Raw genomic sequence first — 17,981 nt, forward strand, 5'->3', positions numbered from 1 at the left:
AGATCCTGTCAGGTTCTGATCTGGCAGGAGAAATCCTGTTCTCCATCACCTCGAGAACGGGCTACAATTCCTCCGTTTTGCCAGTTTCCTTATGAAATTGAAACAGGGCTGCCACCGGGCATCTATGGCGGCGGCTGCAGGGTTAAAGAAGAGGCCACGCACCTCCGTAATCTTAAAACCTGCTGCAAAATGAGCATCAAAAGCATCCTTGACTTGGATGCATTTTTTATTTTCCTTCCCAGTAACTGGGAAGCCAGCAGCTCCCACAGCAAATACCAGGGCATTCACTTGGTGCCCTTCTGGGTTTTCTAATTCAGAAGCCTGTTCTGTAAAGCCACTTCCACCTTGCAAAGGAGGTGGTGTTGCAGGCGCCACGCCCCCACCACGCACGCGGTGGCTGGAGCTCAGCCTCCGTGTGATTGGGGGAATCCCTGGCCGCATCACCCCCTGGCCAGCCAATCGGCTGGCTCGGGGGACGTGGCCTGCTCCATTTATTGCAGGCGCGGCCGGGGATCTCCCTCTTTTGCCACCTCCAGCTGCTCCGGTTTCCCACCCTCCCGCCATTTAAGGTTTTCCTTCCTTGACCTTGCTATGGACCTCGGTTGGTCGCCACTGAGGGGCCTGGTAGGAATTTTTCCACTTGGCAAATTGGCACCAGCCACTTGGTTTTCACCTACCTCATAGCAAATCGTCACAACTTTCTTGGTCTTGGCGGTTAGGCATTGGTATTGTTATGTAGATGGAAGAGGGGAGGTAGCGCCATCACCTGCCCCGCATATTGAAGGGTAGTCCAATAAAGGATTCCGGGGGGCGTGGCCCTGTCCGAAGCCTAAGGAGGTGAGGGCCTAAGGCACGCCCCCTAGTGATGACCCCGGGGGAGTTCCTAGTTGATGCGCATCAGCAGGACTCCCCCTACTGGTGGTTAACCCTTCCCGGACTTCAAGCAGAACGGGCTGAAGCCAGATATAGTCGGTTAGGACCAATGCCTAAGCCAATACCGCTCATCACCTGTAGCCAATAAAGTTGTGACCTTATTTAGCCCACTAACCTTGATAATTGTGTCTTGTGTCTTTATTTCCACTGGGGGGGGGAGCGGGAACTTGCCACGCAACTTTCAAAACAGGAAGAGCCAGCAGGGGTGTGTGGAGACACTGACCTGGCTCCCACACCCAGCAACAGCATGGCTACATTCACTAGCACCCTGGCCTTGCTGCCACCCTGCCCCAACCCTCGCCACCCCAATATATGGCAGCAATGCCAGTGGTAGACCAGCTCCAGGGCTTTGCCCCTCCCCAACAGCTGTTCCTGCTCAAAACCTGCAGATCCGGCTGCCTGGACCACTGAAATCAAATTTACCTAGCAGAGCCGTTCGTGCTCCACGCTCCATCACTGCCCTGAGACAAGTCACAAATCACCTCTTGCTTCTTTTATTTCTTATTTATTTATTGCATTTATACATAGCTGTCAACCTTCCCTTTTTTGCGGGAAATTCCCTTATTCCAGCGCCGTTTCCCGCTGCTTCCCGCTGCTATCCAGGATTGTTAGATTCCCATAGACTGTCCCCGGGACAAGTGAGGTTGCTGATCCCTTATTTTCAAATCTGAAAGTTGACAGCTACGCATTTATATCCCACCTTTTTCTCCAGGGAGCTGAAGGTGGTTAGGCTGAGAGTGAATGATTGGTCTCCAAGTTCACCCAGTGAGCATGATGGCCAAGTGGAGATTTAAACCCTGGTCTCTGCCAAGCCCTAGTCGATGCTCTAACCACTACACCACACTAGCTCTTCTCACAGTACATAGCTGAACTGTGAAATCTGCTCCCCAAGGATGCAGTTGGTGGCCATAAATTTTTCAGTTTCCCCCCCCCCCATAATTTTTATTAAATTTTCTGTTTTACATTTTAGAATATCCACTTAAACAACCTTAAAATATCAATGACTTCCCTTCCTCTCTTTCCATGGTTCATTTTGCATAACATAAATCCCTGCATATTTTAAACAAACTAAACCATTCAGTATTCCGTGATTACATCCATCAAAACTTATTTACACAGTTGAATTTATCTTAACGCTGCTCATGTTTTCAAATATGCACAACTTCTCCCCCATATATTCAATAAACATGGTCCAATCTTCTTTAAAAGTATGTTCTTCTTGTTCTCTTATCCTATATTTAGGTCTGCAAGCCATAAATTTTGAAGGCTTTAAGGGGATTATATCAATTAACAGAGGGAAAGCATTCTCCTAAGCTCCCATGTTTCCAAAATACAGCGTTTCAGTGCAATGGCAGCTGGTCCACCAACCTCAGTCAGCCTTTAGCCAGACCTCAGGTGCCAGCTGTCTTGCTTATATCCTGTCTGCTTCTTCCTCCTTAGTCTTGCCCTTGTAGAACTCAACAGGGAAGAGGATGGAAAGGGAACTAAAATCAGATGGCTCTGCCTGTATTTAGCTCTAGCGCCACCTACTGTTGGCCTCCCTGTTTTCCATCCCACCAATCCCAATGGGCCCCATGTTTAAAAGATGTGATACGCAATGCTGCGTGGATCTAATGTGAGAAAGCTATAGTCAAGGACCCCACACCTAAAGGCAGAAGTACTCTATGCTGCCCCCCACGTAACAGAAGGGTATTGTTATGTACTGAGTTGAATAGGATCCAAAATGCTGCAGTCTGATTGGTCCTAGAACAATAGGATTCAGAATGCAGCAGTCTGATTGGTCCTAGAACAATAGGATTCAGAATGCAGCAGTCTGATTGGTCCTAGAACAATAGGACCCAGAATGCAGCAGTCTGATTGGTCCACAGGAGCCACCCAATCCAGCTCCAGATGGAAGTGAATCCGCAACCTGATTGGCCTCCAGGAGAAACCCGGAATTAGCCAATCACGTGGGGCCCATTGTGTAAATAATGTATATAAAGCAGACATTCTGGGGGAACTTCCATTCTTCCTCACCACTATGAGCTGAATAAAGAGCATGAAATCCACTCTCGACTCCAAGTATATTTCAGGTATATTCCCTTGTTGTAGAGGAGAAGCCCTTGTTTCAGGGGTAGGCAGGAAATTATCCCCCACTTTTTTATAAAATGGGGAGATGCAGAGAGCACAGGCCGAAATGTTCATTTCAAGGAAGATGCCCAGTTGTGGATACGGAAGTAAGGTGTGGTTTTTCCTGCGCTTCTTCCCTTTTAGAAAAGCTGCATTCGTTCCCCTTTCCTGAATGATAAATATTTAGGCCAAACCCAAAGGAGTATTTTTACCTGCAAATGCATTTACCTGTAGCCTCTGTTCCTCCCACTAGAATATCCCGCTGGATTTTCCCATCATCTTCATCCAGAGCAAACCAGCGGCCGCATGGGAAGTTGTAAATACATTTGTTGCCTATGTCCTCAATGATAACCTAGGGCGAGAACAGAGACTCGTTTGAACAAGGAGAGGAAGACTGGTACAAGAAAGACACCGCATTTAATAAGGACACCTAACTACTTTTAGCTGGAATCATGGGAAGAAACACACGCCCATACTTTCCCTTTATTTATTGTTTGTTGAGTTTGTACCCCACCCATTCTCTGCAAAGAGCCCCCACCTCTGAGGGGGGGGGACATATTCCCAACTGGAAAGCCATAGCAAAGCAAAAACATTCTAAAGACAACTCCAATTCATAACATCTAGAGGTAGGTGATGGGACTGCCAATATTCTTCAGCCACCAAATGTCTGAGTAAACAACAATGTTTTGGGACCCTCCCTGAAAGTTAATCATGATGGAGAGAGGTGCAGCTTGCTAGGGAGGGCATTCCACAAGCAGGGAACCACCACCGAAAAGGCCCTGTCAACAAACGCACTATGCTTTTGCCTAATGGGGGAACTGCAACCTTCCTTACAAAAATAGAGAGTGTGTGTTGATTTCCTTGGAGGGACTCAGAGGATTGGATGGAAGCACTGCTAGTGGTCAAGGTGGGTTCAGTCCCTGGCATCTGCAGGTAGTTCTGGAAAAGACCTGTTTCTGAGATCCCAGAGAACTGTTGCGAGTCCATATACCGTATTTTTCGCTCCATAAGACGCACTTTTTCCCTCCTAAAAAGTAAGGAAAAATGTGTGTGTGTCTTATGGAGCGAATGCAGGGGGGAGGCAGGCAGGAAAAACCCCCTGGAGCCGCACACAAGCTCCGCGTGGCTCTTGCAGGCTTTTCCCCAGGAGGGAGAAGGGACTGATGCAGCCAGTCAGTCCCTTCTCCGTCCTCGTAGAAAAGCCCGCAGGAGCCATGAGCTCCTTAAAGGGTGTGTGGCTCCTGTGGGCTTTTGCGGGAGGTGGGGGAATTGCCATAGCCCCATGCAGCCTCTCACAGCCGGAGAGGCTGTGCGTGACTAAAGAAGCCAAGGCAGTGAGCGGGATCCATCCCACTGGCTGTCTTGGCTTCTGCCATAGCCTCACGCAGCCTCTCCCGGCCGGAGGAGCTGTGTGTGGCTAAAGAGGAAGCCAAGACAGCCAGCGGGATGGATCCCGCTGGCTGTCTTGGCTTCTTTGCTCTGGGGGGAATAATATTTTTTTTCTTGATTTCCCCCTCTAAAAACTAGGTGCGTCTTGTGGTCCGGTGCATCCTATAGAGCGAAAAATATGGTAAGTCTGTAAGGAGCTAGATGGACCTACTGGCTGACTTTCTACAAGGCAGCATCCTACGTTCGTAGAGAACAATCAGCTCATCTGCACAAACCTTGGACAAGAACCACCCGGCAGAGCCTCCCTTGTTGTTGTGGCCTATGGTGATCTTCCTCAACTTTCCCAGGTTGGGAGCATCAAGGGTAAACTTGTCTTCCGCACCTTTCTCAAAATTGTCCTTGTCGTTGTCCAGCCTCCGCTCTCCTGAAAAGCAAATGGCATGGAAAGGAAAAGGCAAACAGGTGAGGAACTGTTCAGTGCAGGAATGCATGCGTCAGAGATTTCAGCTGGGAGATTCAGGGTCTGGGGCATGCGCCTAATCTAGGCCCTTGCATGTGGTTAGCCATTGGAGCCAGGCACAAACGCAACAGGAGCATGCAAATCTGTGGGAATGTTCAGGGAGGCAGGAGAGGGTATATTGCTTAATTATATCCTTTCCAAGTTGTGTTAACAAGTTCTACAATTTAGCAGAGTAACATTCCCCCTTTTAAACTTGGGCACCCGCAATAATGGCGGGACGTGGGTGGCGATGTGGGTTAAACCACAGAGCCTAGGACTTGCCAATCAGAAGGTCGGCGGTTCGAATCCCCGCGACAGGGTGAGCTCCCGCTGCTCAGACCCTGCTCCTGCCAACCTAGCAGTTCGAAAGCACGTCAAAGTGCAAGTAGATAAATAGGTACCGCTCCAGCGGGAAGGTAAATGGTGTTTCCGTGCGCTACTCTGGTTCGCCAGAAGTGGCTTAGTCATACCGGCCACATGAACTGGAAGCTGTACGCTGCCTCCCTCGGTCAATAAAGCGAGATGATCGCCGCAACCCCAGAGTCGGTCACGACTGGACCTAACGGTCAGGGGTCCCTTTACCTTTACCCGCAATAATATAACTGTGGAGGCTGGGCACCCCAGAGAGAAGCAGTTCAGCTCCACCCTCCACAGCTGACCAGAAAGGTACCCTTATGGGCGGGCTTGGACGCAGAAGCAGGCTCTCATCATTTAAACAGTAACTCCATCAACTAAAAATTACAGTTGGTGGAAGGCAATTCTTTAACCTGTAAGGGCACATTGCAAATCAATGAAGCTGCAAATGAACTGTATAATTTGCACACTTTGAAAGCGGGGGCTATTTTGGTTCTGGTGTGTCTTACAGGCCATGAACAAGGATAGCCTAATTGTGAGTAGTAGCTTTCATTTCTTAAGCCACAAACTTCTTATTCTTATTCTTATTCTTATTCTTATTCTTATTCTTATTATCCTACACTTTTCTTCAGCATCTCAAAGAGGCGCCTGCCTTGAGGTACGCCAATAAATATGCAAAATGCATGTAAATTTAATTGATAGATTCATTAATCAATAATCTGCTAAAATGTACGTGCTTAATCAAGTACAATCATTTAATCTGTTGAGAGAGACCAAGTTAATTGCTTCGATAGTTGTTTAATACAGGGCTGAAATGTGCTGTGTGGGGGGGGAACAATTTCTGAAAAATTCCAGAAGGACAGCTGCACTCCTCGTGATGAGCGAAACTTGGCTCTGCGTACTCAACTCACTTGTGTTGCATGCCAATCTGGTTGCATCAATCAGCTCTGAGCACCTCACAGGCATTGCAGCGCTGGGAAGAGCAGGAACTGAGAAACAGGGAGTGGGCGGGAAAGTTTTGTGTTTGTTATCCTTTTATCCCAGCCTTCCTCCAAGGACGGGTAGATAACTTTTCTTCCCACCTGAGGCCCACATTCCTTTCTGGGCCCCAGGCTTGCTGGGGCCACAGGTCGGTGGTAGGCGGGGCCAGAGGCAAAAATGGGAGGAGCAATGGATGCAACTTTACCTTTATGCAGCAGGCAAGCTCCTAGGCACACACAAGCATGCACCTTTCTTTCCAGGAAACATAGAGTGCAAGGGCATATTCCAGCCAGGCAAAAACACTCAAGTGAAGTGCAAAGCAGAGCTGGTGAAGGGCATCCCCTTCGGAGATGGGGTGTGGCTGGGGAGGGGGTGATTTGAGGGATTCCTGGGGGTCGGACAGAGAGGTTTGGAGGGCTGCATTTGGCCCACAGGATTAAAGTTCCCCTCCCCTGCCCAAGAAACGTAGGGTGGCATGCAAAGTGCGCGCGCTCTCTCTCTCTCGCTCTCTCTCTCACACACAGAATACATATTGAGACTATTAGAATTCCTGCTCCATGATTGCAGTCATGGGATTGTTGTCTTTCACATGACGGTATATGTTTTGACTCCACAGAGTGGGAATGACGGAGACAGGATGTTTGTGTTACTGTGTTCCGTGAAGTGGGACTATTGTCCTTTGTTCTTTCTCTTTGCTGTCTGAGGCTAGAGAGAGAGGGAGCCATGTTGCAGTGCTCCGTGCGTGTTTATATGTAAATAAAATAGATTAGCCAAAATGCTGAGTTGCTGAGGTCTGTTACGCAACTGCGCAAACTCTGCGGATCCCTAAGTGTGCCGGTGTCGGTTGGCATCGGTCGCTGTGATGTTCGGGCTGAAGAAAGCTTATGAAGCTCCCGAACGATCGACCAGAAGGGAGGGAACATGCTGGTCGGGTATGTGTCTCTGCCAAGGTCCTACTCGAGTGTAGGCTGAACTCCTGACAGAGACAACATCCCTGCAAATTATACTAGGCTAACAGATGGTGATTATCTATCCAGTGAGCTTTATGGCAGAGTGGGAATCTGAACCCAAGTCCCTCTGCTCCTAGTCCAAACACTGTGCCAGTGTTTCTCAGACTTGGGTTGCCTGCTGTTGTGGGACTACAACTCCCATCATCCCTGGGCTGCTAGCTAGGGATGATGGGAGTTGTAGTCCAACAACAGCTGGAGACCCAAGTTTGAGAAACGCTGTGTGTAACCACTATGATAGCTCCCAGGAATATCCCCAACAGCAACACCCCTGCCTCAGAATAACATCTCGGGGGTGTGGATTATTTCACTGTTCATCTGTTTGGTTTGCTGCAGACCAAAGGAAACAGATCCTCTTCGATATCCTACCTGTGTCTCCATTTTGGCCGAAAAGGTTAATAAAAACATCTGCATCTGTTCCACTGCCACTTAGATCTCCTGTAAAAACTTTGACCACATATTTGTTCACTGCAAAGAGAGAGAGCAAAAACACACAGCCTCGTTAACAGGGATACAGATTATTAGATGCATAATGAGTTGGAACTGCAACAAAATGTTGCAGTATGGGGTGATGATCTTCAGGGATGCAGCTCCTCCATTCCATTCCCCTACCCTGATTATATATATTTTTACTCCAACAGTACCAGTTAGCATTCCCCGGCCACACTGCCCTCATCGGGTTGTATTTTGAAGTTCCTTACTGGCATTAAAAAGAAAAGATTTCTTTGTTATTTTGTAAACCTCAGGATTCCCTCAAGTCAGCTGATACCTCCATCTTGTGCATCAAGAATGTGCCTTTCAGAACTTGGAGATGTGGCCCAGGTGTTGGAAAAGGTTATTTATGTCTGCCACTACTGCAGCTTGTGTTTTGGTAGCCCAAAAATGGAAAAGGAGAGACTAAAGTCCCAACTAAAGAAGACTGTCAACTTAAATCGATGGAATATGTGCAGCTTGCAGACCTAACGTAGAGCGTAAGAGAAGAAGAACATCATACATTTAAAGAAGATTGGAATATGTTTATTGAATATATGGAGGAAAATTGTGTTTATTTGAAAACGTGGGCAGCATTAAGATAAATTCAACAGTGCGAATAAGTTTTGATGGATGTAATAATGGAATGCTGAACGGTTTAGTTTATATAAAATATGCAGGGATTTATGTTGTGCAGAATGACCCATGGAAAGAGAGGAAGGGAAGTCATTGATATTTTAAGGTTGTTTAAGTGAGTATTCCAAAATGTAAAACAGAAATCCTAGGGGGGGTTGGATTAAAAAAACTTGGAGATGATGACAATGATTAAAGAAGCCCAAGGCAACACAGAAAAACTCATTCATATGTTAGTGGCTTACTCAATGCAAAGATAGTTATAATTTGTGCATTATCTAGACTCCAGCCCAGTGCTGGAACAGCCCAACTTTGCATGAATTTCCAGAATCCATTATAAGGTTCTAATCATCCAGTTCCTATGCAATATTTTTCTTTACACCATTGGACTTTCCTTTTGCTTCCAAGCATATCTGCAACTGAGCGATCTTTCGGCTTTGGGCCAGCCGCTTCATCAGCTCTGAATCTACTTGTACTTGTCCTTCACTCTTCCTCAGTAGCATGTTGGACGCCTTCCGACCTGAGGGGTTCATCTTCCAGCACCATAACTTTTATATGCCTGTTGTCTTTGTCCATGGAGTTTTCTTGGCAGGGATACTGGAGTGGCTTGCTGGTTCCTGCTCCAGGTGGATCACGTTTGGTCAAAACACTCCACTATGACCTGTCCATCTTGGGTGACCCTGCATGGCATAGCTCATTGCTTCTCTGAGTTATTCAAGCCCCTTCACCATGACAAGGCAGTGATGGACTGCAATAAGATCAAACCTCTCCATTCTTAAGGAAATGAGCCCTGAGTGCTCACTGGAAGGACAGATCCTGAAGCTGAGGCTCCAATACTTTGGCCACCCCATGAGAAGAGAAGACTCCCTGGAAAAGACCCTGCTGTTGGGAAAGATGGAAGGCACAAGGAGAAGTGGACAACAGAGGACGAGATGGTTGGACAGTGTTCTCAAAGCTACCAGCATGAATTTGACCAAACTGTGGGAGGCAGTGGAAGACAGGAGTGCCTGGCGTTCTCTGGTCCATGGGGTCACAAAGAGTCGGGCACGACTAAATGACTAAACAACAATCATCCAGTAGCAATGGCTTCACAGGAACGGGACAAGATATAGATGCTCAGCCTCACCTCTCAAAAATGGTCTTCCTCTTCAGGTGTTCTGGCAATAGATGAGATGGCTACATGCAAGTTGTGAGAGGGATCCATGGGTGAAAGCACTCTGGAAGTTCAGTGATGCATTGCACTAGTTCTAACCACCCCTTTTGGACAATTCCCATAACACAGTGTGTCTGCTCCCTCTGCTGGTTACATACACATTGGCCAGGAAATGAACAGGAAAATTTCATCAAAGTCTTAATAAAGAAAGACACTGAGGAACGATTATATGCAATCACATGATAGGATGATGAGGGCTGTTCTAAAGAGGCAAACGAATTTGATTGGTTCGGGACGGTGCTATTGGGTTGCAAATGTGAAGACTGCTGCAATCCCTCGATTGGTGAATAGAAATCCCGTATGTATTCTGGAAGTGTATAAAAAAAACCCCATTGCTTCAGATGTGGTTCTTCGCAGCCTCCTCATTATTGTTCAGGCTGCCCCTTTGTGTATGTTTATTTCAATATTTCACCTGGAGCCTACATCTTTGGGGTTCCTGGGAGGGATTCTTCCAGTCTAGAGAAGACTTTAAATTTCTCCAGCAGCGCCAGGCATGAAGCCTACATGTGTGTTAAGAAAGTACAGTGGAAGAGTGAGGCAAGTCATTCTTGTGCCTGGAAGGGCTGTGTGAATTTCTCTGCTTCCCTTGGAAGACCTGTTTAGTGGCATCATTGACTAAATCTGGCAGGAAGGAGAGGCTAATTAAGCTTGGACTGCTTCCTAGTTTCACACGCACCCCAACATCTTGGCAACCAGCAAGAAGCAGCAGCAGCAGAAAAGAGTCGAAATGCAAACAGATGGAGAAGACTGATTCGCCAGGAATCACGTCCAAATACATGTCTAGGGATCTGCAAAGTATCTTTGTCCCTTCAGCACGTCACAGATTTGTTTTTCAGATTCTTGCAAACAGAAATGGAAGGAAAGGAGAGAGTAATTGGCGCAGGTGTGTGGAACCACTTTCAGCCCGAAGGCCAGATTCAAATCTGGAGAGCTTTGCAGGGGCTGCATTCTGGTGATGGGCGGAGCCAACAGCTAAAATGGGTGGAGCTAAAGGCCACTGAAGAGAAAGTAAAGCAGCTAAGCAAAAAAAAAAAAAAAAAGCTCAGCTAGCTAAGCACAACTAAGAAATTATATATTTTTACTCATTTTCTGTACATCTTCTGTACGTTTGCAATCAATTCCTCCTTAGCCTTAGGGCCAACTGCAAATAAAATAATTAAATTTGCATAAAATATGTAAAATGGAGTCTCAACATGAGGGCCATGGGAAGTGGACAGCCAATCAAAATGATTGACAGGTGACATCAAATTATGTCACGTGATTGGTGAGAGGGTGGAGTTTCCTAGAAATGGCCTCTAAAAGCCATATAAAGGGGCCTAGTAGATTGAATTTAGGCCCACAGTCCAGTGCTGAATTACTGTCACCCTCCAAAGGTAGCTGTTGACATTGCTGTGGCCTGGTTGACGCAGGATGAATAACGGTTCCCTTTTAACCATAGTGATAAGAATGCCAGCAACTGGTATTCAGGAGCAATGCTGTGAAGGCAGAGCACAGCCACTGTGGCTAGTAGCACCCATAGCCCACTCCTCCATGAATTCATCCAACCCTCATTTTTTACTATATATATTTTATCTTATAAATAAACCAAAGATAAAGAGCATAAAGAGATACTGTTACAGCAGCTTGAAAGCAGCGTAAGGCCGGACATTATTGTTGAACTTGCTCAAAACATTGAAAACAATACCCATTTTTCCATATACCTGTTAGGCTGGTTGATAGGTTATTATTTTATACTAAGTTAGCTTAATCCTTGTTACTATGCACCAAATTTTCTCATTCCATTCAGATAGAGTAGGAGTTATCATTTCCCCTCACCTTTTAGCTATTATAATCTTAAAGGTAAAGGTAGAGGTACCCCTGCCCGTTCGGGCCAGTCTTGACAGACTCTAGGGTTGTGCACTCATCTCACTCTAGAAGCTGGGAGCCAGCGCTGTCCGCAGACACTTCCGGGTCACGTGGCCAGCGTGACAAAGCTCCTCTGGCGAACCGGCACCAGAGCAGCACATGGAAACACCGTTTACCTTCTCGCTATAAAGCGGTACCTATTTATCTACTTGCACTTAAGGGTGCTTTCGAACTGCTAGGTGGGCAGGAGCTGGGATGGGAGCTCACCCCGCCACGGGGATTCGAACCACCGACCATGCGATCGGCAAGTCCTAGGCGCTGAGGTTTTACCCACAGCGCCACACGTGTCCCTTATAATTATAATCTTAGCAGCCGTTATATAGCTGAAAGCTATTTCTCGATTATTTTCCGAAACAACCTATTCTAGAAAACCAAGCAGCGATATTTTAGCTTCCAAGGGTATATGATATCCTAACATGCCAGAGATATTAACCTGAACCAGTTTCCAGAATATTTCTATTTAAGAACAGTTCCAAGAGATATGTATAAAATCTGCCTTATTTAATCCACATCTTCAACATTTGTTGCTGTTGTTTAGTCGTTTAGTCGTGTCCAACTCTTTGTGACCCCATGGACCAGAGCACGCCAGGCACTCCTGCCTTCCACTGCCTCCCACAGTTTGGTCAAGCTCATGCTGGTAGCTTCGAGAACACTGTCCAACCATCTCGTCCTCTGTCGCCCCCTTCTCCTTGTGCCCTCCATCTTTCCCAACATCAGGGTCTTTTCCAGGGAGTCTTCTCTTCTCATGAGGTGGCCAAAAGTATTGGAGCCTCAGCTTCACGATCTGTCCTTCCAGTGAGCACTCAGGGCTGATTTCCTTCAGAATGGATAGGTTTGATCTTCTTGCAGTCCATGGGACTCTCAAGAGTCTCCTCCAGTACCATAATTCAAAAGCATCAATTCTTTGGCGATCGGCCTTCTTTATGGTCCAGCTCTCACTTCCATACATCACTACTGGGAAAACCATAGCTTTAACTATACGGACCTTTGTTGGCAAGGTGTCATTTACCCGGTGCTTTTAAAGCCGTCCAAGTTGCTTGCCATCACTGCCTCATGTGGCAATGAGTTCCACAGTTTAACAACGCACTGCGTGATGAAGTGCTCTCTTTGATCTGTCCTGAATCTTCCAACATTCAGCTTGATTGGTAGGACCACGAGTTTTGAGTTTCCATGTCCACTTTCCCCATAAATCATTTTACAAACTTTGATAAGGATGGCAGCTTTAAGTAACGAAGCAACGAGTCCTGGCTTTTCACGCTCGCTGCCGTTCCACATAGCCCCAAAGCCTTTCTGCACATTTGAGCTCACATTTGCTGGAGGTATTTGCTAAAGATGCAGCTCTCTGAAAACAGGGCTTTAGGAATTGGAAGCCCTTTTGCCTTCAAATCAGGCCAGGCATCCAGTTTGCTGCCCCCATGACTGGCCAACTGTGCCACTGGGCATGTTCAAAGCCATGCAGTTCTCCAACTCCAGCTTGTCGGTTTGGCAGGATCCGCTCAGTGCAAATCAGCCCAGCTGCTAGATGCCTTGCGTGGATTAGACGGATGGAAATCAGCAAATGTGAACTCAACCAGAAGACAGCCGGAGCTCACAGAGACAGACCCTTCGCAAACTTCAGCCAACCCACTGTATAATCCTTGCTTATGCTGGATCATAAATTGTGCACTGTTGCCCAGCTTTCCGATGCAACCTTCTGCATAGTTGTTTATGCAGGTCCTTAAAGATCTTCACTGGCTCCCAGTACGTTTCCGAGCACAATTGTTGGTGCTGACCTTTAAAGCCCTAAACGGCCTCGGTCCATAGCTGTCAACCTTCCCTTTTTTTGCGGGAAATTCCCTTATTCTAGCGCCATTTCCCGCTGCTTCCTGCTGCTATGCCAGATTGTTAGATATCCCGTAGACTGTCCCCAGGACAGGTGAGGCTGCTGATCCCTTATTTTTCAGGCTGCTGATCCCTTATTTTCAAATCTGAAAGTTGACAGCTATGCCTTGGTCCTGTATACCTGAAGGAGCGTCTCCACCCCCATCATTCTACCCAGACACTGAGGTCCAGCGCTGAGGGCCTTCTGGCGGTTCCCTCCCTGCGAGAAGCAAAGCTACAGGGAACCAGGCAGAGGGCCTTCTCGGTAGTGGCGCCCTCCCTGTGGAACGCCCTCCCAGCAGATGTCAAGGCAATAAACAACTATTTTACTTTTTAAAGACAACTGAAGGTGGTCCTGTTTAGGGAGGTTTTTAATGCCTGATGCTGTCTTGTTTTTAATATTGAGCTGGAAGCTGCCCAGAGTGGCTGGGGAAACCCAGCCAGATGGGCGGGTAATAAATAATAAATTATTATTATTATATTTATGAGACGCTAGGCGGCAGAGTGGAATTAGGCCTGGAATTAAATGTGACCTGCATAGAATCAGAATTGTAAAGTTGGTGGGAGGCTTTGGCTGTGTTAGAGCAGAAACAAGAAGGGAAGGCAAAAGGTTGAAGACGCTACCTTATGTGGTGGCCACTGATCCCATCACCTCCTGGCAAAAAGAAGGGGAAGAAATGGAGGCAGTGAGAGATTTTACTTTCTTGGGCTCCGTGATCACTGCAGATGGTGACAGCAGCCACGAAATTAAAAGTCACCTGCTTCTTGGGAGAAAAGCAATGACAAACCTAGACAGCATCTTAAAAAGCAGAGACATCACCTTGCCCAACAAAGGCCCGTATAGTTAAAGCTATGGTTTTCCCAGTAGTGATGTATGGAAGTGAGAGCTGGACCATAAAGAAGGCTGATTGCCGAAGAATTGATGCTTCTGAATTATGGTGCTGGAGGAGACTCTTGAGAGTCCCATGGACTGCAAGAAGATCAAACCTATCCATTCTGAAGGAAATCAGCCCTGAGTGCTCACTGGAAGGATAGATAGTGAAGCTGAGGCTCCAGTACTTTGGCCACCTCATGAGAATAGAAGACTCCCTAGAAAAGACCCTGATGTTGGGAAAGATGGAGGGCACAAGGAGAAGGGGATGACAGAGATGGTTGGACAGTGTTCTCGAAGCTACCAGCATGAGTTTGACCAAGCTGCGGGCGGCAGTGGAAGACAGGAGTGTCTGGCGTGCTCTGGTCCAGGGAGTCACGAAGAGTCGGACACAACTAAACAACAACAACGAGTTGCCAAAACTGTAAGTGTAATGTTTTAATGTATCATATATTTTGATGTTAGCTGCCCTGAGCCTGGTTCTTGCTGGGGAGGGCAATATAATTTTTAAAATAATAATAATAATAATAATAATAATAATAATAATAATAATAATAATAATAATTTGCTTGGTCAGGGTGTTTCTTCATTCCAATCAGCCCTTGTAATATAACAGCTGTCCACCCATCAGAGTCTGGTGTCTTTCTGATGTGGGAAAAGCTACTCCAAGTTCATCTCCATTGAACTGACCTTTTAGCCAACAGAGATGAACTATGATTGACCTAAGTGTTGCGGGCTCCTTTTTCACAAGTCTTTGACACCAGGGGGAGGTGGACTCCCTGCTCGTGTTACTTATACCTATGTAACATGCTCCACATGGTAAGACTGCTGGCGTTGCTTGTGAGCCACCTGCCTGGTTTGCGGCAAGTAAAATGATGGATCGACACTGCAGTGAACTTCACACTGGATTATTGCTCATTCCCTTTCCCTGGGAATTGCTAGGAGCCGCAGTTCTGTAAAGGGCAGGCGAGCACTTCCAAAAATGATATCCGCGGCATCCTCCACAGCAAAGCTAAAATTTCCAGGATTCTTTGGGGAAAACTGGGAGCATTTCACTGGTTTGGAAGGGATGCAAGTGTTTGTAATACATATATCCTTGAAGGAAACCACAGAAAAGAACAATTCCTGAAGAAGCGAGATTGGGCACACATTTACTCCGAACAGAGCGCCTTCCCCTGTATCAACCATCTCAGAACCTACGACCAGCAAGGGAGGCCACTGGGGACATGCCTGGTTGGTGGTAACTCATGGCGGGGCCTTCTTGGTGGTGGCTCCCTGCTTGTGGAATGCCTTCCCTAATGAGTTGCACCAGTCTCCCTCACTGTTAACATTTAGGAGAAAAATGCAAAACAGTCCTGCTGACCTAGGCTGAAGGTCCTGTCCCTGGTAACCCAGAAATTATTAGTTTGAGTATGGTTGCTTTTAGGATTTTAAAAATGTTTTTATATGGTTGTTTTTAGTATTTTTTAATAATTTTATTGGAATTTTATTTACAACATAATATAACCCCCCCACCCCACCAATACACAATCCACGCTCATTAAATGTGAACATAACATACAGTGAGCATAACATACAACAATACAAACAACAAAATAAAAGACTTCCTTTATCTGGCCTCCTTATTTACTTCTTATAAACTGTCTCCTTTATGAATAATTATTAAGGTTTTTCTAATTGTAACTTAAATATCCACAAAGTCTCCTGCAGACATTAATCGAAACAAGTCCAGGTATGTATTTTAGGGCACTGTTTTGTGACGTATTCTCTGCATTTTCCCCATGCTTTTTGAAACTCTTGCCTAGTGTGATCTCTAATTGCCTCTGTTAATGTAGCCAGTTCAATATACTCTAACAGCTTGCCTTGCCATTCCATTTTTGTTGGCACAGTTTCTTCTTTCCAGTTTTTAGCAATTAGGATCCTTGCCTCTCCTGTGGCATAGAGTTGTTTTTAACTTGTTTTAGAATTTTTAATTGTACAGTCTTAGTATTGGCATGTTTGCTGCCCTGAAATCCTTCGGAGGAAGGGTGGGATATAAATTTGAGGAGGAGGGCGACCCCATGGCAGAAACCCAACCATACCTCGGTCCAGTATACCTGAAGGAGCATCTCCACCTCCATTGTTCTGCCCGGACAATGAGGTCCAGCGCTGAGGGCCTTCTGGTGGTTCTCTCGCTGTGAGAAGCCAAGTTAAAGGGAACCAGGCAGAGGGCCTTCTCGGTGGTGGCGCCTGCCCTGTGGAACGCCCTCCCACCAGATGTCAAAGAGAAAATAACTACCAAACTTTTAGAAGACATCTGAAGGCAGCCCTGTTTAGGGAAGCTTTTAATGTTTAATAGGTTATTGTATTTTAGTGTTTTGTTGGAAGCCGCCCAGAGTGGCTGGGGAAACTCAGCCACATGGGTGGGGTATAAATAATAAATCGTTGTTGTTGTTGTTGCTGCTGCTGCTGTTATACCCGCTCTCCCTTGCCTTCTGTAAATTTCTTGACGGCATCATTGCCCCAAGACTTAAATCATTACCATATTCTTTCACTTTATAACCACCACCAGCATCAACTGCCCCCATTTCGACACTGTTCTGCACAGTCGTAAGCTCAGCCCGTTGCGGAATGACATACCTTTGGGAACATCCATGGGGTTAAGGCTACCGATAAGATCTCTGACATAGAGTCCGTCACCCTCATCCTTGCTCAGCCAATTGTTGCACGGGAAGTAGAAGCGGAGGTGGGGCCTGTTCATGTCCGTCACTATCACACGATCCAGAAACCAGCTGGCGTTCATCCCTGTGTTGTCATGTTCAATTCTGTTGCACAAATCAGAATAAGACGAGGGTTTGGGGGGTTTGCCACACCTTCACGTTTAATGTAACAGTAGGGAGTGCTGAATTTTTTGAATTTTTCAACAGTACGGAGTGCTGAATTTTTCCACTTTCAGATTCCCAAAATGAGGGGTGCAAAAAAAAAATTGTAGCGTGACTTGGGAATTCAAAAGATATATTGGTTAAATTGATTAGCTTTGATTGGTAAATAACGACATTAAAAAAAATGACTTTTTCACGTTTCTGCGTAATTCCAATAATTTTAAACTCGTCTTGGCAAAAGGATTTTGTGAAAAGATGTATGTAAAATTGCATAAAAATCATTAACAAGGATTGCCAAGTATTGCAGTTAGATTATATCTTATTATTATTTTTATCATTTTATATATGTATTTCATGTCGTAAAATGAATCTAGTTTGGCTCCATTGACAAACTAGGGTTCTTCTTTATAACAATGGTCTGATTTGATTAGTTTCCTGATCTCTTGATTTAAACACAACTCTTAAGCTCATTAAAAGGTTTTCATCAAGGCATACACCCTCCAAAGGCAGGTGGCTATTCTCACATTGCAGAATCACCAAATGATGAGCTATTTGCTCACGTATATGATATTGTGGTGCCATTATAGGGGAAAGGCAGTAGTTCAGTGTTAGAGCACCTGCTGTGGATGTAAAAGGTAAAGGTAAAGGGACCCCTGACCATTAGGTCCAGTCATGGCCAACTCTGGGGTTGTGGCGCTCATCTTGCTTTATTGGCCGAGGGAGCCGGCGTACAGCTTCCGGGTCATGTGGCCAGCATGACTAAGCAGCTTCTGGAGAACCAGAGCAGCGCACGGAAACGCCATTTACCTTCCTGCCAAAGTGGTAGCTATTTATCTACTTGCACTTTGACGTGCTTTCAAACTGCTAGGTTGGCAGGAGCAGGGACCGAGCAACG

General features: G+C 46.2%; 1 protein-coding gene across 6 annotated transcripts in view; it reads right to left on the reverse strand.

Annotated features, from left to right (window-relative positions):
- The window catches only part of LOXHD1 (lipoxygenase homology PLAT domains 1), a 196,146-nt gene that overhangs the window by 135,773 nt on the left and 42,392 nt on the right, over positions 1-17,981 (reverse strand). For 5 of the 6 annotated variants that reach the window (XR_014224459.1, XM_082241744.1, XM_082241743.1 and 2 more), the window contains exons 4-7: positions 16,845-17,029; positions 7,642-7,740; positions 4,707-4,855; positions 3,271-3,394 (exon numbers count right to left, since the gene is read on the reverse strand). Coding sequence is in view for 5 of the 6 variants with exons in the window: in XM_082241744.1 (XP_082097870.1) it covers positions 3,271-3,394; positions 4,707-4,855; positions 7,642-7,740; positions 16,845-17,029 (557 nt within the window). In the remaining variant the exon portion in view is untranslated. The remainder of the gene's footprint in view (positions 1-3,270; positions 3,395-4,706; positions 4,856-7,641; positions 7,741-16,844; positions 17,030-17,981) is intronic. The other variant, XM_082241742.1, reaches the window with a different exon arrangement.

This window comes from Podarcis vaucheri (genome assembly GCF_965113315.1).
Source record: "Podarcis vaucheri genome assembly, chromosome: 11".
NCBI lineage: Eukaryota > Metazoa > Chordata > Lepidosauria > Squamata > Lacertidae > Podarcis > Podarcis vaucheri.